We start from the raw sequence: 23,288 nt of genomic DNA on the forward strand, positions 1-23,288 counted from the left end.
ATGGATGGATGGATGGATGGATGGATGGATGGATGGATGGATGGATGGATGGATGGATGGATGGATGGATGGATGGATGGATGGAAATTTGAATATGTCTTATACTTTTTGCCTGTTTGATATAGTTTGCCTTAGCTTGAGGCCGATACTTCATATTTATTTTTAGTAATCATAAAAAGGGTAAAAACAGCTGAAGCCAATTGCTATGCTATTTTAATAAGTAAGAAATGGGTCAGAAAATATTTATAAAACTATGAGGTGTTTTCATGATGGTATCTAGCAAAAGCGTTGCAGTCAGACATTTTTCTGATATTATACAGCCATTACTGTGAATCATTAAGAATAAGACCGTATATAGGAGGTGTTCAGTATTGACAAACATTTTTCCATTATTTAGTTCATATTTAGATGACAAAATTTCTACATTTCCAAAAAATTTTCAGATAATACCTTAAAAGTCCTCAAATGGTAATTGATAAATGACCCTCATTTTCAGTAATTCCAATAAACACATGATTTTGACAGTTTCAGCTCTTGTATAGAATATTAAAATTACCTCTATTGTCCCACACTAAGGATATTTGGGTGTGTCAGTGGTAAAACACATAAACACTAGATGAAGTAGTGTAGGGGAAAAAAAGCAAACTGATTTAAGCTGTAAAGCTGAAGAGAAAAACTGCAATTCCAAATAGGTGATGAGCCATACAGTAATTAGATAAAATGCAATGTTTAAAGACAGGAGTCAGAAAACTGTGCAATATGCATGATGTTGCAAACGCACACTACCAGAGAGCCTACATTTTTTCGCTATTTTATTGGTATGGATGCCATATAGGTACATGAAAATAGTGTCAAATAGACTATTTGGTTAATAAAAAAAGAAAAATCATTAGTCTTCAGAAAAAATCCAAAGGATAAAACATCTAGTTTGTTTTGTGATTCTAAATTTGCAGCTGTAATTTGATGTTATAAACAACATAATGTTTTAAAACAACATAAACCATATCCTTACTGCAAAATCTCATCAAGTCAAAATTAGTTATGCACCGATCTAATACCTGGATATCATTGTTAATAAATAATATTAAGTAAATGTATATCTCTTTTATTTATTACCTTTTTTAACAATGATTATATCAAGTCAAAAGCCTTCAATCACATGGCAAGATATGTGGTTCATTCATACAACAGTTGAATTGGATTTGGATATTGGTCGATAAACTCAGCCCAGTAATCGTTATTGCAATGGATTGGAAAAAAAAACTTGATCTGTGCATGTCTAGTCAAAATGAAGCTGTACTGTTTAATAAAAAATGTATAATTCTTTGGTTAATTAATGATTAATCTTGGTTCAAAACAAGACTAATTGCCTCACAGGATATAACAGGATCAAATGTCTTTCTTTCTTTCTTAGTTTTTTGTTTTGCTCCGCTGTAGCAGAAATAACCAACCATCAATAATAGGGGTGTGGGGAAAAAATTGTTTTGGTGATATATCATCATTTTATGGCTGCCCGATATAATATCGATCTTTCAGTTTCTAGTATCGATTTTTAAACCAAAACATTTTTGCCTAAAACTATAAGAAAAATGGGATACCTCTGCACCACTGCTCTGACAGATGACGCTATGGAGTCGTTTTCCTGTGCGGCGCCGCACCATATCTGTAGTTGAGGCAGTCACAGTGGAAGATGTGGACTGACTCACACCCCAAACAACATGGATACCAAAATAACTGATAAACATTAGCACTTTGTTTTTTATGTATACATTTAATTTTGATCAAGGAAAAAAATATTGCAATATATAGTAACATTGCAATATTCTGTCAATATCGTATCGTGATCCAAGTACCGTAATACATACCGCATCGCAACAACCATGCCGATCCTCACCCCTAATCAATAATTGATGCTGCTAATAGATAATAGATCAATAATTGATGCCGGTAATAGATATGTACAATAGGTGTAACACATTAAAAAAATGCAATGTTATGTTAGTTTCTGACCGTTTTAAAAGAAAGTTATCTCTTTGTAAAGTTAAAAGCTATTTGGTAACCAGAAAATATGTTTTTTTTTTTTCGTTTTTTTTTTTTAACTCGGGGCAATTTTTGTGAGACATGTTTTTTTTTGCAGGATTTAGCTTGAGTCTTGCTTTTTCAGGTGTAGTGAAATGTTGAGGTAAAGACCAGAAACATCCTGTTGCTGAGCTTGTCCCACTCAGCAAATGCACAACCCGCAGTCTCAGTCTTTTTTTTTTCATCTGTATTCTGTTCAGTCAATGCTACAAATCTTCAGAAAGAAGAAATAAACTTAAAACCAGTCTGTATTTAGTGCTTATTGCACTTATATTGGTTTTTGAAAATGACGTTTTCCTTTGACAAAAAAGTATGTTTTATGCAATTTATCCCTGACCAAAACAAGTGACTCATAAGGCCCCTAAGGTGAATACTTTTTATGTATGATAAACAATGCCAAAGGCCAGAGGGGCCCCTTAGTCAAACAGTGCTGAAGGAATGAACAGTGGGTGTAGGCTACATCTTTAACCACTTATGACATAAATAAGGTTTTGGAGCAGGAATGTTGCTGGTTAAAAGTTGTTGTTCCTGTCTCTGGCAGGGGACGTTTTGTAGCTGAGACAATTCTACCTTTTCCTTGTTTCTTCATATAAAGATGTAGTCTGTGTTTTTACCTTTATGTTCTGTTATGCTTTTATTAAAATAAAAAACACAAAATAACTCCTTGGAATTTAGCTTTAATTGTTAAAGGTTGGCACGGTAAAGCTCAAGCTTTTTCTTGAAATAGCTGAGTCAGCTTCTGTGTTTTACAGCTGAGACTTCACCCTGACTCCATCCTGGAATTTCCCTGGTTTGGCAGTTTTGTTTTTATTCAGGTCAAAAAACTCTTATGGATGAAACAACGAGGGGAAAAAAAAACAAAACATGGACGCTGGGGATAGTTTTGTCTAAAATCATTTGTTGAGTTGCAAAGTCCTTTGGAAAACTGCAGTTTTCAACAGTTTGGGTAGAAAAATACATGCATCAACATTTTAGCTCGAGTTGTTTTTAAACAATATAGACTCCCTTTCAAAGGTAAGCTATTTCAAATATTTGACTTTTCCACTTTCTTCAGACAATATTTACATTTCATTGAATCTGCCATAGCAGCACACAAAATAATGCATAATTCTAAGATTGAAAGATAACTATAGATAATTTTCCATTTCAAGAAGTAAAATGTGGCATGCATTTGTATTCAGGCCCTGAGTCAAAATACTGTAAAACCTTTCTGTACTGCAGTTTGAGCTGTAAGTCAAACAGGCATCTTTCCACTTGAAGAGACTAAAGACTTTGTCAGTTGTCTGAAAAATAGACCAAGCACTGTGAGAATGCATTAGTTCTGATCATTTGACTGTTTCTTTTAAAATGTGAAATGATTCAACTACCCTGGCCAGCCAGACAGAGTGTAATTCAGTCTGGTAAACTGCCATTGACTCAAGCCAGATCTTGCCAGACCAATCACAGCACAGCAGGAGGGACTTTACGACGTGTGACTCTCAGCGCCAGAATTACCATAATGCAGCAATGCTTTCCTGCTAAAATAACAACAAGCTGTCGATTGCAAAGGAGTAATTATGCAACGAAAATGAAAGATATAGTGGAGGATTTTCGCTAATTTTTGAAAAGACCCGCCCTCTCCACTTTTAATTAAAAAAATGCACATGCACAACCTTGTTCCCGCTCCCGAGAAGGAACGCCTATAAAACGCATTCGAGAGCATTGCATGAGCCCATTTGTCATTGTGCACGCTCCGTTTAAAAGTTGCTGTTTTCATCGCTCTTATAAGCTTACTTTCTACAAGAAGATTTACAATTTTTTCACTGTGTCAGACTCACCACCAGTAAGTGAAATTTGGGACGAGCACGTATGACGGCCTTACGTAAACATAACACCTGAATGATTGACAATTAGGAGGACCTCTTATTTTAATGATCCACCTGGAAAAAGAACATCCTCCACTATACCTTTAAGAACGTGCAAGAGAGCATAGGTTATACTAGGCAAAATTGGAGAGTTGTTTTGACACCTTGAAATGTTTCAAGGACTACAAATCTACAAAAACAGAGCTTGTCAATTTGAGTTTTTGCATCACATTGTATTAATCTGATCTTCTAACTTGGTTAGGCTGCCCCTTTTAGTCCCGCCTTTGAAAGAGATTTGTACCAGCTCTTTATCAGAATAATACACCATATCAGTCTGGCTGGCCAGGCTACGATTCAACATTACTGTCAACAAATTTAAAAAAGAAATTATTCTGGGCAACAGGTGTGCCGATAAAACTTTTTCATTTCTGATATGGATATTGTAGCTTTGATAATTCACTGATGCCGATATTGACCCGATACAATATTAGCATGATTCATACACACTTTTATGACATAGTTTTCTACTGTAGAATGTTAAAAGGCTTTATCAAGTTATTTTGCTAAAACAGTAGTCAACAACAGTAGGTATGAGAACAACTGACCCATGTAAAATGAACCTATGAATTACAGAAACTTTCAGCAGAAGCACAGTTTCTTTCAGCATGAATATATCAGAGATTAGAGATGCCAGCCAATATAATCTGATATTACTTTTTGGCTTATATTGGGCCGATGTTAAAATCAGACCAGGACACCTCTTCTTTGCACCCCATTCATGAGCATTTTATGGTATGCTCATGAATATTTAGATGAGCCGTGCGCTGATTGGTTGGTTTACAACAAGGGAAGCTGCTGAGCAAAGATGCATCATAGCAACGAGCACTCACTGAAACATCAAATTGTTGATATGGTAGGGTGACCAGATGTCCTCCTTTTCCCCGACACATCCTACTTTACATGCCTAAAAAAATGTCCGGGGGATTTCAAAATTGTCCGGATTTTGGTCGACTACAGTGCAGCACGTAGTCAAAACAGGAAGCCTGCGAGGGGCGGAGCGACCGAACCCGACCCGGTGATGGTGGTGGCCCCGTGCTTCCGCCATGGGAAGGCGGTCCAGTCGAGTCAGCGGATATGGGCCTCTTCAACCCCCCTAACCTAAGTTGTATGTAGCCTACCCTCTTAGCTTAAAATTGCTTCCCCACAGCATGATGCTGATGTTTTTTGTTTTTGTTTCATGTATTATCTTTCTTCCCCACATGACAAGTTTCAAATTTTCTCATTTGACAAGATGCCCTCCTTCCAAGTGTTTGCTTTGTTATTACGGATGCAAGTTATTGATGTACAAGTTAATGTAAAGCTCATTGATCATATCAATTGACTAACATTAAATTGATAAGTAGCCATTTTCATAAAAATCCAAAGGTTTTTTTTTCTCACCTCAATAGGATCTTTCAGTAACATGATGGGCTAAGCAGATGTAATCAGATAATCGGTTGGAAGAAATTTTAATCTAACCATTATTTGACATTTGATCTTAAGTTGATTACCGTACTTGATTGCATGTGGCTATTTGGAACCTTTAAATTTAATAAAGTATTCAAGGCTTTATTTTAATTATAAGTCACTACTCCACAAAGGCCAGATATGTGGAGTGCATGATTAATAGTTTTCATGTGGACAAATATTCCCACCTGAAATGTTAATCTGGAGCTCTTTTTAAAGTTACCATAGGCCACTTAGCAGCTTCTCTCATAATCCCTACATTATCGCTGGCTGCTTTATGTTGATTTATCACATTAAGTAGCAAAGGCCTAGATGAATATTGTTTAACAATCTGACAAAATGACACAAGCTAAGTGGTTTAGATACCTTTACAAGGAACTTTACAAAATCCCGGTTTTTAGTTGCAATAGATGGTGACTAAAATAAAACCACGGTTTATGTTTCTTGTAAAAAGATACCATGCAGCCATACAATCACATGGTGCTGTTCCTTATGGAGGAAATCTCTCAATTCCATTATATTTTTCCTTGGAGAATACACACATGCTCACTGCCCTATCCACATGCACAGATGTGAGCACTCACAATTACCTTAATGCGCCCCTCTGCAAAAAACAGCCATAAAGTCCATTTAATGTAATTTACCCCAAGCCTCCCTCCTGTCTCCTCCCCGGGGAGAATCGTAATGAGTGGAACCGCCATAGGCTGACTGGAGGAGATAAATACATCCAAAGAGAGGATAACTGGCTCATGATGCACTCTGACCTGAGGTGAAGCAAATGCTTGCTGGACCTGTTATAGTGCTCCCTGGTGAAAACCACTTGCACATCTGAAATAAGCCACCTAGCCAGTGATTCCAGATACAACCATAGCTGTTAGGTCTGGTCTTACATGTACAATGCAACAAAATAGAAAGTCTTTTATGTACTCATAAGCACTCTTCTATTTTTGGAATGTCGAAAAAGTGCCCAGTCAGTGGTAGGAATGAGTCCGAGCCAAACTAGTGCATTTAAAATGGGATGAGTCGAATGCAGCAGATGCGACAAGGACAGTCATGTCGGGTCTTCAGCTTTCATTTTCTATCAGCCATGATTTTACGTCAGTGGGTGACAGCCGTTGTTAGAGGTTGACTCCTCTGAAGGACAAAACTGAAACACTTAGGAGTATTAAAATCAGACGTGGATAGCAGCAGGGGAAGCTTGATGGATAGCACTGAGCTTTGGCTCGCTTGCATTTGGATTTTAGCCTCGTTTTATTTGAAATCAAAGATGGTTCTCATCTGGTCAACTACTGGTATCAGAGAAAAGGTTTTCTCTCTTCATCATTATGCTGTTGACGTGTTTATCTGCTTCTTATAGCACATCACTAAGTGAAAAAGCAAACGGTTACATGTTGATAGAGTTAAAAGCAGATGGAACATAGCAGTAAATAGATTGCTAAATGAGACTGTTTGTTTCTCATCTAAAACTGCGTTGTCAGGGCTAATTGGTCGGCTGTTCGAGATCCTTCACAGATGTGCTGGATGTGGGAGGATTAATCAATAAACAGAGATCTAAACTAAAGGAAGGAATGATTAAGAAACACTGTACAGAAAGCTGTTGGATTGCCTATTATATTAACGCAGTCTCTTGTAATAAGATTTGCTTAAAAAGTGAATGAATGCAAAAACAAAACATGAAAAATACAGATTCCAACTGGGCTGCTAACCAGAAGGGAAAAGAAAATATTATTATAATTTTAAACAGATGGTTTAGCAAAGTGCTCTTTAATATTTAGCCTGTATTAGGTAATACCCATAGCACCTTGATTTAGTCTAAATCCTTTCCTGGATGTTGAAGATTGTGGCTAGTCTTCACAAAGCTTACACCTAATTGGTCTCCCATCTTAAAATAACTGCAGTCTCAAAAATTACCTAGGAGCTTATTGGAATGTTAATTTTATAATCATTAAACCCATCCTAGTGTTTGCTTTAGTCTCTATTTACAACAAAGCTTACTTTCTGTTTTACACTGCTCAATGCTACGTATCGATACTTAAAACAGAACATACAACATGTTTTAATGGCAATTATTGTCTAAATAAAAAGTGAGGTAATCACAAATAGTTAATTATATAGTTATTCTGAGCAGAACGACTCTACATGCTTGGATGTCCATATATGTTTTACAAAGGAAACTAATTAGTGCTTTACCGACTCCAACATCAACTGTAAATGGTTTAAAGGCTCATAAAATAGTGTTCACTTGATCTGCTAGATCTAAAAGTGATTTATTAGAATCACTAGCCTTTCTCTCTGTCACTGCCAAATTGTGTTTTTAATAAGAAAAAAAGCTGTTGTCCATAATAACATCAAAAAAAACCTGACTTGGAAAATTCTGAACTATTTTTTTAAGGTTAAACTTGAACAACTGATGTGACATTTGTTATTATCTAGGATTAAAACAAAGCATTAACCAGTTTCTGTCATGAGTTTATTCAGATAAATTAGCAGTTTGGAAGCCCCTTGCACTTTTATATTGTTTTTTTGTGGCTGCAATTAAGTAATGCAGTATCAATAGTCGATGGTGTGAAAGATGAGAAAGAAAACTGCCAACACTGCAGCTGATTCCAGCCATTTTACATTGCTACCGAACACTTTTTTAGGAAATTGTGAGTTTGATAGATATTTTCTGGTTTAAATCTATTGCAGTTTAGCTGTTTAAATCGGATGTAACTGCCTTCCCCAGAAAGCAAAACTCCATATTTGATGTCTTTATCTTATTTTCCTGCCTGCAGGCTTTGATCCAGCTGCCAGTCTACATTTCCCAGTGCGAGGAAGTCAGAGTGTTTTTTGAGACCAGACCTGAAGACCTCAATCCACCCAAGGAGTAAGTAGCTTACACAAACTCAGACATGAGCTCAGATTTCCCATCTGCACAATGGAAAATTATTGTTTCTGTATCTCAGGCTATATCTTGTGAGCATTTATAGCCCATTTTGCTGATAATAAGCATTCATTACACACTCTCTAATGAATGTGATTTTATAATGTTGCACCGCTTCCTGTTGGATTTTTGTTTTCCTGTTGAGGCACATTTAGTCATCCTTTGAAGTGCTGAGTTTGCACTTTAGCATGTAGCTGCAGCTCCGGAACTGTACAGCTGAGCCTGCAGACAGCCTCTTCCTTTGGGTTTTATTTTTGTTTTGTCTCTCAAAAGCAAGCTCAACATCTTAGTCATATTCAGCAGTGACAGCAAATTTACACACGAATAAAGGACTTTGGCTCAAAACACCAGCAGCCAACACACCATTTGGCTTTGAATGAGTAATTAAGGTTGTGAGTAACTACAGGGCATTAGAGGTCAAGTTCACATTTTAGCCCATGGGCTATGTCTCTCCCCATCAACAGTTGTCAGCTAGGTTGTAAGGTTTAACCTTTGTCAACACACATTAATGTGTGGTGTAGAAGTTGTCCCAGTGAGCAAAAAAAAGAGTATATTTATAGTTATTATAATTAGCTTTGTGACTAACAGCATGGATGTTGGAGCTGAAGTAAAATCAGACACAAATTGGGGAAGTTTATTGCTCTGTAGTTTAGATCATACTCTAACTTCAACATTACCTTTTACTTTCAGTGCTTTCAGATTTTATTTTCACTGCAGGAACGCAACACGTAATATTTTTCCCTACAGGCACTATTTGCACAGTATTACCTTTTCATTATGTTTTAAAGGTACAGCAGTGGTAGACACGAGGCTTCTGTGTGTTTATTGCATGAAACCTGTTAACTATTATCTAACTTCCATCAATCCATCCATTTTCTCTCGGGTAGTTCTGTCAGGGTCGCGGTGGGGCCGGTGCCTATCTGCGGCAGTGTATGGGTGAAATGAGAGGTACACCCTAGACAGGTTGCCAGTCTGTCGCAGGGCAACACAGAAATACACAACCATGCACATACACACTCACACAATATAGAGAAGACAATTAACCTGACAGTCATGTTTTTGGACTGTGGCAGGAAGCCGGAGTATCCGGAGAGAACCAATGCATGCACAGGGAGAATATGCAACCTCCATGCAGAAAGACCCTGCAGAACCTTCTTGCTTGTAACTAACTGATAGCAATGTAACTGTGAGCAGTATGCTAGAGCATAAAGAAGTTATTTCACCCAGCAGGTTTGCTACAGGACTTTTTAACTAAATTTCTTGGAGCATTTATTTATCCATAAAATCAATTGATCCAAATCTATAAAGCTTATAAAAGATAAATGTACATATAAAAAAAAAAGCTAGCTCATTTCATTTAGCAATATATAAGTCCTTAGTTTTTTTATCATAGGGTTGCTTTAATAATTTATCTGTATTCAAGCATTAAAAATAAATATCCCCCCCAAATAATGAATATATAAATAAGCTCATTAAATAAAAATGGATCTGATAGTATGCAGAGGCATTCCATAGGGTTGATGCCATTCAGTTAATGAATAAAAGCTGTATCTTAAGCCGGGCATCCACAATATTTTCAGTTGTTGTACTCAGCTAGAGCTCAAACTATACGACCAAACTGCAGGGTTTAAAAGTTCCCAGTTTACAATATATGTTCTTAAACTGTTGTGGTCTGATGTGATCTAACATATTAGAGCAAACAACTCCCGTTTACAGATGCATGGGCCAGTTTTGGGTTTTGCAGGCCAACAATGACCTCAATGACTCCCCATTACTAAGGGTTGGACCTATTTTTTTGGTTCAATTTGCATGTTTTCTAAGCTTTGTTTGTGTCACTCTATAAACCTGGAACTCAACGCTACTCCAGACATTTTGAATTGAGAAAGCTTCTTTGATGGGAAGCGTCTTCCTAGTCTTCAAACTTGGAAAACAAAGTCCAGTGGTTTGTTTTTTTAAACTTTTTTGGAATAAACTCAGTATGAGTTAAATTGCATCCTGGTTCATGTGCGTCTGCTTTATTTCTCCATGTTTATCTTTTAAGATTAATGGTAAAATATCCTAAAATTGAAGTAAACTATCAGGTCTAAAGCTGCTCAGTTTTTAATTAATGATTTGGATCTGAATATTTACAATAAAGTGACTGAAATAGAATGAGCAGTTGGGGGGTGTTAACTAAGGACAATCAATTGGAGCTGCTGTGGGTAAAGAAGGCTAAATATAAATCCATAACAACCCGTCATGTTTTCATTTATACTTGGAGGTTTGCTTCTGCTTTTTTTTAATCGAAAGATCAAGATGAAGAGCTTGACTTCTAATAAAACAAGTAGCAGCCATCAGTGTCTTGCTGGCTTAATAAGACTTAACATATTAATGTCAATGAAATTGTTGTTCCCAGAACCTAAAGTTGAGGGTATACTTGAACAATTTCATGACTTAAATCGAACATAGATTGTGAATATGAATCAATCAAAAACTTGCCAGCTGGATTTTGATTTGTGTGTTTCACACATCTCTCATAATTGTCATTCTTTTCTTATTTCACATTCTTTCTAAGGACCTGCTAAAACAAATGTTTCTTCTTTCTCTTTGTGCAAATCCCCAAGTATTTCTATGGATAAGCATGAAATACAGAGAGCACTCACTAAAGGGAGACAAATATTCAAAAGGCATTGGTGTGTCTGAAATGAAATTGGATTAAAGCCCTCTATTAGTGCACTCTATTGTCTGGCCTTCTGACAAGAAGGCTGGGGCGCAGACAGTGGCCAGGAGAAGATTTATCATGGCATATAAATTGAGTGTTGTAAGACATGACAAGCAAGACTTCTCCCTTAAGAGCAAGAGGGAGGAGATAAACAGGAGAACTCAGCTGGAAAGGGGAAGCAGATGCTTGTGATGCCAGAACAGATCACTGAAAAAAAGAGAAGTTGGAACAGAAAAGGACGTGTTGAATTGAAAGTGAGACTATGGAAGGAACAGTTGATGCTTTGGGGGACTGAAGGAAGGGGGAAAAAAAAAACTCTGGTTGATTAGATAGAATTAAGACTGATCATACAATTAAAGCTCATTAACCGATGTATCACAGTTAGTTAGACCAGAAATCTATTTCAGTAATTTAACTCTGAAAATATATATTCAATGCAACATGGATATATGAAACAGCTTGGTATATCTCAAGGGCTGACTGCTATTATTTTTAGAAATGAACAAAGAATCTTTCTTCTGAAAATTTAACGTCACAGGAAAAGAAAATGATCACAACTTACTTTCATTTTATGAGCATGTAATGAATAACGCAGTCATAGAAAAGACTACTGACATGGCAGTCAGGCAGACAGTGGAAAGTTTTGGACAACTGTTACAGACACAGTAATTTTTTTAAAGGTTCCTATAAGAAGACTGCCAATCGAATCCAGTTAACATACTAGATACAGAAAATCTCCCCCCAACATTAAAATGGTCATTATTAGTGATCCTATTGCTTTTTATGCTGCATTATGGCCTCGTCATTCCTCTGATTCTGTTGTGGGTATCTGGGAACCTCTGGGTCTTGACTTTGCCTTTGCAGATGATATGGTTGTATTGCCATCTTTAAGACAGAATGAAATGGAGACACTAATCCAGTTTCAAGCTATGGTTATAAACTGGTAAAAAGGTTGACTGTTAGTTTTGTATTGTGGCTTGCTTTCAGAGTCAGAGAAGTTTGGCTGGATGAAACTGACCAATCAAAAGTCTCGATTTGTCCTGCAGTGACACTGCCCTCACCTGCAGGAGCTTATGCACTGCAACTGGTGTAACTTCAATAATTTTGTTAAGGGGAAATGCAATATACTTATTGCGCTGAATGTTAAACATGTTCTGTTTGGTATTTCCAAGGGCAGTATGTCTGGGAAAGAATATATTATAAATGTTCTTATTCTGTTAGCCAAGTTCCACATACATGTTTGTAAATTTGCTAAAAACAAACCCAACCTCACTGTTTTTAGAGCTTATATAAGTTGTCTTTTGGACTCCTTAAAAATATGCACCAACTCTAAAGCTATGAAACTTATAACCCTAAGTGGTGAACTTAATTTGTAATCTATTTTTTTTCTGTTTCATGGAATCCTGTAGTTCTGTTACCCCAGTACCTCGAGCATACTACTGTCTGCAATTGTATATTCTTTATTTGTAAATAAAGTTTGTAAAAAAAAAAAAAAATTATGCACTGCGACAACATTACTAGAATTTTTCATTAGAAGGCATTGTAGACATTGGAACTTTGTTTTAAAAAAACATTTGATAAAAAGCTAAATGTTATTAATTTGAAACATGTAATCTTAGGGACACATTAGCCATTGCTTTTAGAGGATGGAACACAACTCATTTGTTTTTCCAAACTGAAAAGAAGTCTTGGAAAACATAAAAGATAAAGAAAAGCGTGCCGCTGACAGCATGAGCAGCTCAATACATTAGATATCAACAAAACCTACTCTCCTCTCCTTTAACCAAAAAAAAACTTTGCTTTTTAAATAATACTGTAGCTTTGTTTGCTTATATATATTTTTTGGAAAAAGCTTGCATTACTTAATTAATCACTAACATGTGTTAATAAACGATTATAGACACCATACTGGCATGGGCTTTAAATATTGATACGCGGCCTGATTATATGTATGATTAAAAACATGCTTTTCACCCTCCTCTCTTTATGTACTATATTTACAACCTGCCTTTTGTAAAAGGCATCACTCAGAGCACAAGACTTTAGAAAGCGTGGTAGTTATTGTTGATTTTTCTATTGCTGTCTTGAAATAACTTAACTGACCTGATGTGGGGAGAAAAACCTGCTGCCCCATGTCTTTGCCTTGATGCCTGAGGATCAGGCAAAAGGTCTTAGATAACTGCTTTGTTGTGCAGCCTTTAATATTGTCCTGACGTTTGTTTTCACTGGCTTTTATTTCCACATAAGAGGACCGATGTTGCAGCTTGCCTTACATCAATAATAATATTAGAATCTCACTCTCATCCAGAGGGTGGGGGTTGGTGTAGGGGCCCTGCTGCTCATAATCCAAAGGATAGTTGTGGTGGTTTGGGCATCTGATTGGGACACTTCTGGAATGCTTTAGTCAGGAGGCTTTTTGGGATGTCTCACTGGTGAAAGACAGAGGAGGGATCCCTCAGAAGGAGCTGGAGAATGAACCACGTTAAGATTTTTAATATTTGAAGAAAATGAATACATTTTAATACTATGATTATTTTTGCTTTCATTTTCAACCATTCCACAGCTACTGATTAAATGATGCTGATAAACATGATCCCCTCGGAAACTGAAGCTGAAAGATGGTCCATCGGCTGTTTTCTGTGCAGTACTGCCCAGTCCTCAGTGATAGGAATAAAAGAGCTGATTCTCTAACTTCAGCTGATTGCTGTTAAAGGTTTCCTCACTATGCCTAGAGTATAACATGATTCTAGTCTGTTTTATTACCTCGAACATGGAGCTAATGTTTTCAGGATTATTGCTTTGATTGATGGTTGATTAATTTGTTTGTTGGTTTATAGGAGTATGGATAAAGCTGATTGCTCTGAGGTTTTTACCAGAGGGTTTATCTTAGCCTAACTTAGAACCTATTGAATCTTGTTTTTTTATTCCAGATTGCAATCTGAATTAAGGATTTATTTTTAGATTCCAAGGAATTTAGCTGTTTTGTGGTGGTCTGCATTCTAACAGTGCTTATTTGTATTTAGTCAGTAAGAGGAAAAGATTAAGAGTAAAACCAAGCAGGACTAAAGGGAATTAGCCAAGAGTTTTATTTCCATGCATCTGCTCTGGGAACGAACTGTGGAGTGATGCCTGTTTGCCTTGCTTATTTCTAAACCAGACACAGCAGTTCCTGTCCTGGATTTATCATCCAACCAAATATTATACTGGCTCTTTTAAGAGCATCTTTAAACATGTCGGCGCAGGTTGTAGATGCAAATGGATCGTAATCCTCTGATCCAAACTGATTTCCTATTTTTCTTAATGATTGCATTGTCTCTCTTTAACAGGGAGCCCATTGGAAAGAAGAAGTCAGGTAAGAGAACTTTAGGGAATTATCATTTGGATTGATATCTTACATTTATTATTATTATTATTATTATTAATTCTTCTTATAATTACAAGTAAACAAAAAAACAAAACATTTTGCCATAAATATTATATTAATATTAATAAAATGTGACTTTAGCACCATCTAGTGGCGTAATTTCATACTTCAGTAAAGGCTTGGGGATATTTTCCGTCCCTGGAGTAATGATTCCATGACATCTATTCTATTTGCACGAATGTTTTTTCTAAATTTGACCTCACAAGAGTATAAAACAAGTACTTTAAATGCTTTTTTTCCCTCTACCTTTCTTTGTATCCTTTCGAATGACCTGCTGTTCTTAAGTTGCATCCATGTTATTTTTTTCAGTTTTCTTCTCCGTTCATTTTCCTTTTCATCAGGGTTTGTGGAGAGAGCGACTACTTTCCTAAAGCGAGGTAGTAAACACACTGTCATGCTTTGCCGTGCTGTGTGTGTAACCCGGTGGGTTGCTTGTGGTGTGTTGCCCCTCTCCCTCCCAGCCCTGGGCAGGTGGGATGTGGCTCTGCTAGGGTTTTGGGGCTCATTTTGTGTCTGAAAAAACATATATTTATGTTTGGTGATTTTTTTTTAATTATTATTTTAATATTTAAAACAACGGACTATAGTTTGGCTAATTTAAATGTTTAAGAATAATTATGCATCATAATATATTCTAGATGTGTCAGGTGAATATTGATGCTTCGCTTAGTTCAAATTGAAGTTCTGCAAAATGGGTTTCCAAGAAAATATCTACAAACAGGGAATCTTTAGAGGAACTTTAGAGAACTAAATGTAGGCATTGGTCCAAAACAGATTTTAATGGTAGAATAAAATTCATAGAAAATGAATAGTGCATATTATTGATATATATTTTTTTTCATATATATTTTTTCATAAAAATAAAAAAAGTCTTATCACTCCTGGAATCTTTATGGCATCACATAGGAATTATTTTGCTGGCATGTGGCCATTTTTTAGCAGTTTTATAGCTGGTAGTGTTCAATGCTGGTATTTGTTGATATATGCCTTCTCATTTAAAAGAAAATAAAAATAAAATAAAAAAAGTTGATTTCATAAATAGGTGCCTTTTATGGAAACCTGCAACTGAATTCTGTTGTTATCAGTCAATTATTAAATAAACTTCTTTGTTTTTTTTTATAGTTTTCATGTTAACATTTAGCTTTTAATTTGTCCCCAACATTAAGCTATTTTCACAAATTAAACTAGGTTGCCAATTATCAGATTTGCCGTAAAGACAATTAGTAGATAGATATTTGAATTTCAGACTGACAAGGTAACGTTTTTTTAATATTAAATCGTATTTAAGTTATGCTGCGACCATGATCTTGAGGATTTGGATATTTCTGATGAAATGTTGCTAAAGTTGGTGGTGGGTCTTGTTTTTGTTTGGTTGTCTTAATTGAAATCACATCCATAGAAATAATTGAATTAACCCTCTACACTGTCTCAAATCACATCGTCCTCCTCCATATATCCCTCCTACTGTTACCTCAGTCTTTCTCTCACTCCTTCCTTCAAATCTACTTTGTCTGCCTAACAATTTGGGGTTTCCATACCATGGATAAGCCTTTGCTCATTTCACCTGAGAAGATTTTGTACTTGTATCACCTTTCATTAAATTTGTCTTTTTATTATCAAACTAATTAACTCAATACAGATTTTTAAACGTAAATTACTCAGAAGCAATGAGATCCAATTTTGTCTTGATAGTTTCTCTTGGCTTTTCCTTAATATAATAGTCGCTGACTTTATTGGAGATTTAAAACAAACAGGAGAACTTGAGCGAAGGCTTTCTTCAGGTGCTCAGATTTCATTTAGAGCTTAATTTGGAGCTTTTTCATAAAAGCAGCAAATATTAGAAGGAATCAGACAAACTTATTAATTTCCACTTATTCAACAGGAGATCCTACCTCTGCAGACCCCCTCTTCCTGGAACAGTACGTGGCAGTAACAAATTATGAGAAGCAGGAGGGCAGCGAAATCAGCCTGCTTGTTGGTCAGGTGGTGGAGGTCATAGAGAAAAATGAATCCGGCAAGTGCTACACACATCTCACAGCATCTTAGCTGCCTGTCTGATTGCTCCAGGGTTGTTGGTTCATTTATTGTCGTTCAAGAGTAGCAATTCATTGGAAAATAACTTGGATGTTTGTTTTTCTTTCTGCTCATTCAGGCTGGTGGTTTGTGAGCTCAGATGATGCGCAGGGCTGGGTCCCTGCCACCTGCCTGGAGGCACAAGACGACCCGGACGACTTCACACTTCCAGGGGAAGAAGGTACATAACAGTTCACTTCTGAACCTAATTTCATCTGCTACCTTCAGCCAAATGAATCAGCCTGGAAATGATTTCCAAACTGATTCATTTCGGAGTTTTTTATTTTTTTGTTACTTTACTGTATAGTGCTTACTATACTTATAGTAGTTGATGTCACCTAAAGATGGCAAAACATTGATCAGCTGATGACAGATCTTTGGGTTAAGGAAACTTTGTTGTAAGGAAAAAAATGTTAAATGGGCATATAATTTAGTATACAACAAACGATGTGTTTGTCAGAAAAATTGGTAAAACAAAAAAGATTTTAGCCTTTAGATTAATCACTACTAATGATTTCTATTTAAAATGTAACAGTCACCCAGATGCTAGATCATAATGTTCACTTCCTATTTCGCCCGCTTACCATGCTGGGATGTCAGTGCCTCGGAGATTCTGGTCACTGCCAAGGCATGTGGGTCGGCGCAGAACTTTAGGGGATCTATTCAGCACAGGCTTTGGGCAAGGTGGAGCGCACGCCTTTGTTTCAAATCCCCAACCTTAATACTAACTGTTTATGTGTTTGTATTTGTGTGCGTTTATGCTCATGCCTGCTTAAGCATGATGGTTACGTGGATGCGTGTTGCATGGGTGATGCTAGCATGCAAATTCATTCTATGCATGGTGATTGTTTTTTATATGTGTTTTAAAAGCTGTCATGTAGTTCATATTTAAGATTTATATTTAGGAAAGTACTTTAAATTAACAAATTACCAAGTATAAGCTGTCGTTTGAATATACTAATAGTTGAAGTAATTGTTTTTCTGCAGTTTGTCTTGTGAATTAGTATTTATGGAATATCTGTTTTGTGTGTTGTGCATTTTAGTCTCTTTTGTTCTGTTTTTAAGATGCTCCTCATACCTTTCTCATTAAATAAATCCAGTCCTGTAGAAAATACTAAATCTTAACAAACAGTGGTTTCAACAACGGGATCTTTAATCATTTTTGATTAAATTGTCGGCTTTTTAAAGAATTAATCCTCAATTCAGAACAGCAGTCCAGTCGGCAAGATCAGCCTTTTTGCTTTGGAAATCTTTGTTAATGTTATTCAGGTATAAGTGAGTGGTTCGCCTCCCAGACTTTTAACTAAGACATTTTATTTAATTTTTTTTTTACTTGATCTGTTGAGTCCACAACAGATATTGTGGCCTTACATGTAATGAAATGTGCTTTTATTCCAACCACAGAAGAAAAATACTCTGTGATTTACCCGTACTCGGCCAGGGACCAGGATGAGATTGACCTAGAGAGAGGCATGATCGTGGAGGTTATTCAGAGGAACCTGGAAGGCTGGTGGAAGATCAGGTAAGGAAATTCCTTCAAATCAATTTAGTTTTTTTGTAAAGCGCCAATTCATAGCACATGTCATCTCAACTTTACAGTTCACCAGATCATACAGTCAAATTGATTCAAAGTTTTCTATCTAAGGAAAACCAGTTGATTTCAACGACTCATTGACTGGAATGCAATCCCTGACACTAAGTATGGTTGTAGCGACAGTGGAGAGGAAAAACTCCCTTTTAACAGGAAGAAACCTCCAGCAGAACCAGGCCGATCTGCTGAGGCCGACTGGGGTTCAAGGAGACATAAGCAGAGATACCAAAAAAAAAAAAAAAAATCAACATTATAATTTCACACATAATGGTCCAGAATTGTACTTTAAAGCAATTAGAATGAAGGATCACAAAGTAATAACATACAAAATTATGTATTCTTACAAACCTTATTGAATGTAAAAAAAAATAATATAATTTCCATGCATCTATTAATGATTGAATAAATTATGAACAATCAATTCACTATTTGACCATAAAGATAAAGCCCACAGGGCCATGGATATAATGGTTCAGCTCCAAAAGAATACATCAGCATTCAATAAAAAAATGACTGACTTTTGTGGTAATTAAAATTAGATCTATAAATCATCATTGCTGAAACTCTAAAACAAAAAAATATAGAGAAATGTTTGTGTTAAGATCCATATAGTAATCCTCTTGGGCTCACTCTTCTATAGCTTAACAGCTGATGTATCTTCATATTGTTATGTTTTGTATGTGGTGCATATCATTTAACGGCCCCTAATCTAAATCTTCCTCTATCCAGGTACCAGGGCAGAGAGGGCTGGGCACCAGCTTCCTACTTGAAGAAATCAGACATTCAAAGACAGTTGGCTGGTGCTGCCTCTCATGCCAGCACCAATGACCTGGAAGGTGTTTCCAAACAGAACCTGCAGAACAATGCAGCAAGAGACAACAGAGAGAACCAGAAGGAAAACAGGCTCTCGATTTTCTCTGATAACAACAAAATTAGTAAGTAGTTTAAAATCATCCTACAGTATTTAGTTTGGGCATAAATGAAATGTAAATGGCTTTTACTGTATGGTGCTTTATCAAGACCAAGACTCTAAAAAGCATTTTATTGTACATTCAAGCATTTTTACACTGATGGGGGTAAGCTAAATTGTAGCCACAGTTGCTCTGGGGCTCAGTGACAGAGGCAAAGAAGCAGTACACAGGCGCCACAAGGGCTTCTAAAAACCATCAGTAGGGAATCTGAGTGAGGATCTTGCAATTTGCCGGTTAGAGCATTGATTCCCAACCAGGGGTACGCGTACACCTAGTGGTTAGCGAGAGCATTGCAAGGGGTACATGAAAATATTTTATTTCTTATGTAGTAAAAATAAAATGGGGCTGGGATCTGTTTTGCTTTGTGAGGACCCAATTGGAAACTTTTATCAACCAAAAAGTATGTTTTTATTATATGTTTGAGTTCACCTTCAGCTGTGACACACATGAAAACAGCCTAGGATCACCTATTCTTCGCATTGATCTTTCGGCTATCATCAAAGCAGCTTTCTTTTCCTTGATGAAAAAGAAAAGTACAACTTATTAAGTCAGTCTGACTATAGTTTTTTTTCCAGTATTCATCAAGTTCATCAAGTTTAAATGCTATTATAAGAGAGTTACACAGAAGAGCTCCAGTTTTATAAATACAAGTTTATGAAATTATTTAATTCCTTACTAAATTTCAGCCAACATACTTATGTTGTTTTTGTTTTTTTCTTATTTGAGATGGGAATAATAAAATGCTCAAATTAAAAGATTTAGAAAAATAGTTTTTGGTTTATAATAAGTTATTGTGCTTTTCACTTTTGGACAACCTTCAATGCTTTTGACTGAGAGGGATACTAATTGTAAGACAAAATGCCTAAAGGGGTACACAAGTCAAAAAAGGTTGGGAAACACTGGGTTAGAAGATTAAGTTCTGCATTGTTACACTTGTTTAATAATGAATCAATCTAAATAATTTACTATTGAAAACAGTTTCACATCAATGTAAAATGTGATTTTCTATTGACAGTGTCATCTGAAGGATAAGCTAGCCCCATCTGTACAATGTCAGAATGTAAATGGATGATCCACTTTTATTTTTATTAAATTTTCCGCAAGTTGATATTGATGTTCATCATTGTGTTCAATGTACAATATCACACTGTATTGGTTGCAGACATGCTAATTGAATTGCTGTAATAGACTTGGTGATATTGACAAACATCTCATTGTCCTCCAAACAAATGAAAAACCAGGCACTATGTTTAACAGCTTGCATTAACTGATACAGGTTTTTGTATTTAAAGCAAAAACATTTTTTAAAAAGAGAAATGGAAATGTAGATTTTATTGCAGTTTACCAGTTTACCTGTCTTACATGTATTTTTACTTTGACAGAAGTAGGATCAAGACACGGACTTCCTCCACGCAGAGATCTAACCATTGTAAGATGTAACACCAAGATGAGTTTATGTTTCAGACGATGAGTCATAGGCTAAAAAAACTTTGTTGAATGTATTTGACAAACATTTTTTTCCCCCACAGCCACGTGGTACAAACTTGCCTAAGCCACCTGTACCACCTCAGGTCGAGGAAGAGTATTACACTATAGCTGACTTTCAGACCACCATACCAGATGGGATTAGCTTCCAAGCAGGGGTCAAAGTTGAGGTGAGTGTTTTGAAATCAATTTACGGTATTGCTAACTTTAAACTGTATTGAATTATTAACCCTTCTTCCTAATAGGTGGTTGAGAAGAATGCAAGCGGTTGGTGGTACATCCAGATTGATGATAAAGAGGGCTGGGCCCCTGCCACTTTTATTGACAAGTACAAGAAGACTAGTAATGCCTTACGACCCAATTTTCTTGCTCCATTGCCCAATGAGATGGAGAAACTCAGGCTTGAAGATGGTGGCGCCAATGTTTCTGATGATACCTGGTCTAAACCTTTACCAGATGAGCCAACCGCAGCCTCTGATTCCTATTCCCGCCCCAAGCTAAGGGACTGGAAATCCAGTGCCGGGAAGACAACACCTGCCTTCTCTGGGCCTTTACCACCAGCTCCAGCTGCCCCCCCAGCAGAAGAAAAACCAGCTCTGCCACCTCGACGGGAGTCTATCAATAAAAGCTTTGAGTTGGACGCTGCAGAGAAGCCAAAATCTGATCATTCCAAGCCTTTGCCTCCAAAGCCACCAGCTCCCGGAGTCATAATGCCTCTTGCTACTCCAAAATCAGCTCCTTTCAAACCAGAGAAACCACCAGAGATTAGGAAGGAAGACAAGAGCAAAGCTCTTCCACTTCGCAATGAAATGGGTCTTGAGTGTGGCCACAAGATTTCTGCTAAAGAGGTGAAGAAGTTTAATCTGAAACCTGTACCCAAACAGCCTCCAAAACCTAAGACGGATACCCGGGAAGAGAAACCAGAGGTTGCTGGGCCTTCGGCGTTAATAAAGGGTAAACCTTTGGTCAGACCAAAACCCATGCCAGCTGCCAAACCTGATCCACCAGCAGAAAATAAAGTGGACATTACCAACTTAAGGAGCAAGTTAAGGCCATCAAAACCTGCAGACATTTGCTCTACGTCCACTGAAGTAAACCACCAAAATGATTCCTCTGTCCCAAGAAGCAATTTACCCCAAAGCTCTCCACCAATCCACATCCCTATGCTCAATAATGGGAAGCACTCTGAAGAGCCAAAACTCCCTCCGAAACACATGAATGGTCTTAGCCAGGATCGATCACCCCCCCCCGTAAAACCAGCAGTGCCCCCACACAAAGAACCACCGCAAAGACCGCCGGCCATGGCTCCAAGAAGACCTCCACCTCCAAAGAAATCTGACCCGTCAAGTCCAACTGAAAACAAGTCTCCTTTTAAAGAACCGCTGGAAGCTCCCAAGCTTGGACCACCTCCACAACTCAGCAGACCCCCTCCCCCCAAACCCAAAGCATTTGTCCAGCCACCTATAAACAAAGAAAAAGATGAGCCCAAGAGCACTAAAGTTCCAATTCCTCCCAAACCCCAAATGAAGCCAGAAAAGCCCGGACCACCTAAAGACAAGCTGCCACCTTTACTCAAGGAGCCAAGTAGCGATGAGTTGTATTTAGCCGTGGCAGATTTCGAAGGGGATGAGCAAACATCCCGCTTCAAGGTGGGTACTGTGTTTGAGGTACTTGAGAAAAACAGCAGTGGTTGGTGGTTCTGTAAATATGTAGGAGAAAATATTGAGGGCTGGATTCCCTCAAACTACCTGAGCAAGAAACCTTAGGTCATATAGTTCATTAAAAATACAATCGGAAGTGAACAAATAATAGACAAAGGTTATAAATGAAAAAAATGTGGCATCAAAATGTTTTATTTATGGGTGATTTTTTTTTTCTGATATTTTTGTTACACCTTGTCAAAAATACCTAGCCAAACGACTCAGCAATAACTTGACCTTTTTTTTGTGGCAATTTCATAATGTTTACGTATTATTGTTTTTATCTAGATATTGTAAGAACGTATACTTCGCTTTAGTGGCTTTGTGCAAGTCACAGCCTCCATTTCGTGTTGCTGTAGGGAGGATGTTTAGCCCAGATTACAGTGCTAAACGTGCCGTAGCACCCATGCTATTAAGGATACAATGCCGCAAAAAGTTGCAAAATATGGGCTTTAGTGCTTACAAAAGTATATTCTGCCGTGGGCTTAGTCCTTTTAAAATGAATCAGCTGATAGAAATATCTTCAGGTAAAGCATCCTTATAGCAAGTGTTCTTATCTTGTCAGTTCATATGTTGGAAGGTAACAACAAATCTACAGTAATTTAAAGACTACATTAACTAATTTTATCTTAGTTTTCACTTAAGGTTACTTTTTTTCTTTTGAATAAATATTCTTTTTGTATTAAAGGAGCAATAAGGAAGCAATTGATTTTAAAAACAACCAAAGTCATTCTAACTTTTCAGCCAGGAGGACAGTAACATTCCCTATAAACAATTGGTTCTCTCCATCAGAAACTTCTTAGTGGAGTTTTTTGTCTTTCCAAACCTAGAGGTACTTACCGGAACTACTCCTGTGCAGTGTGTAGGCAATGTTTACTTCTTGCTCCCTGAGTCAATCATATAACAGTTCCCAGGGTTCCCAAAACAAAGGGTAGCATTTGGCATTCAAAGTTAGTAAAAAAAAAAAAAAAAAGCAACAGCAAACATGGAA

General features: G+C 36.9%; 1 protein-coding gene across 4 annotated transcripts in view; it reads left to right on the top strand.

Annotated features, from left to right (window-relative positions):
- The window catches only part of sh3pxd2b (SH3 and PX domains 2B), a 47,288-nt gene extending 24,856 nt beyond the window's left edge, over positions 1–22,432 (top strand). Inside the window, exons 5-15 of one of the 4 annotated variants that reach the window (XM_015404895.1) lie at positions 8,204–8,295; positions 14,380–14,405; positions 14,819–14,854; positions 16,360–16,491; positions 16,630–16,731; positions 17,151–17,234; positions 17,955–18,072; positions 18,871–19,076; positions 20,495–20,541; positions 20,642–20,767; positions 20,843–22,432. In XM_015404895.1, the coding sequence (XP_015260381.1) occupies positions 8,204–8,295; positions 14,380–14,405; positions 14,819–14,854; positions 16,360–16,491; positions 16,630–16,731; positions 17,151–17,234; positions 17,955–18,072; positions 18,871–19,076; positions 20,495–20,541; positions 20,642–20,767; positions 20,843–22,363 (2,490 nt within the window). In that variant the 3' untranslated portion in view covers positions 22,364–22,432. The remainder of the gene's footprint in view (positions 1–8,203; positions 8,296–14,379; positions 14,406–14,818; positions 14,855–16,359; positions 16,492–16,629; positions 16,732–17,150; positions 17,235–17,954; positions 18,073–18,870; positions 19,077–20,494; positions 20,542–20,641; positions 20,768–20,842) is intronic. The other 3 variants (XM_015404903.1, XM_015404909.1, XM_015404919.1) reach the window with 3 other exon arrangements.
- The last annotated feature ends 856 nt before the right edge of the window (positions 22,433–23,288 follow it).

Source organism: Cyprinodon variegatus, unplaced genomic scaffold (assembly GCF_000732505.1).
Source record: "Cyprinodon variegatus isolate N-32 unplaced genomic scaffold, C_variegatus-1.0 Scaffold36, whole genome shotgun sequence".
In the NCBI taxonomy this organism is placed as follows: domain Eukaryota; kingdom Metazoa; phylum Chordata; class Actinopteri; order Cyprinodontiformes; family Cyprinodontidae; genus Cyprinodon; species Cyprinodon variegatus.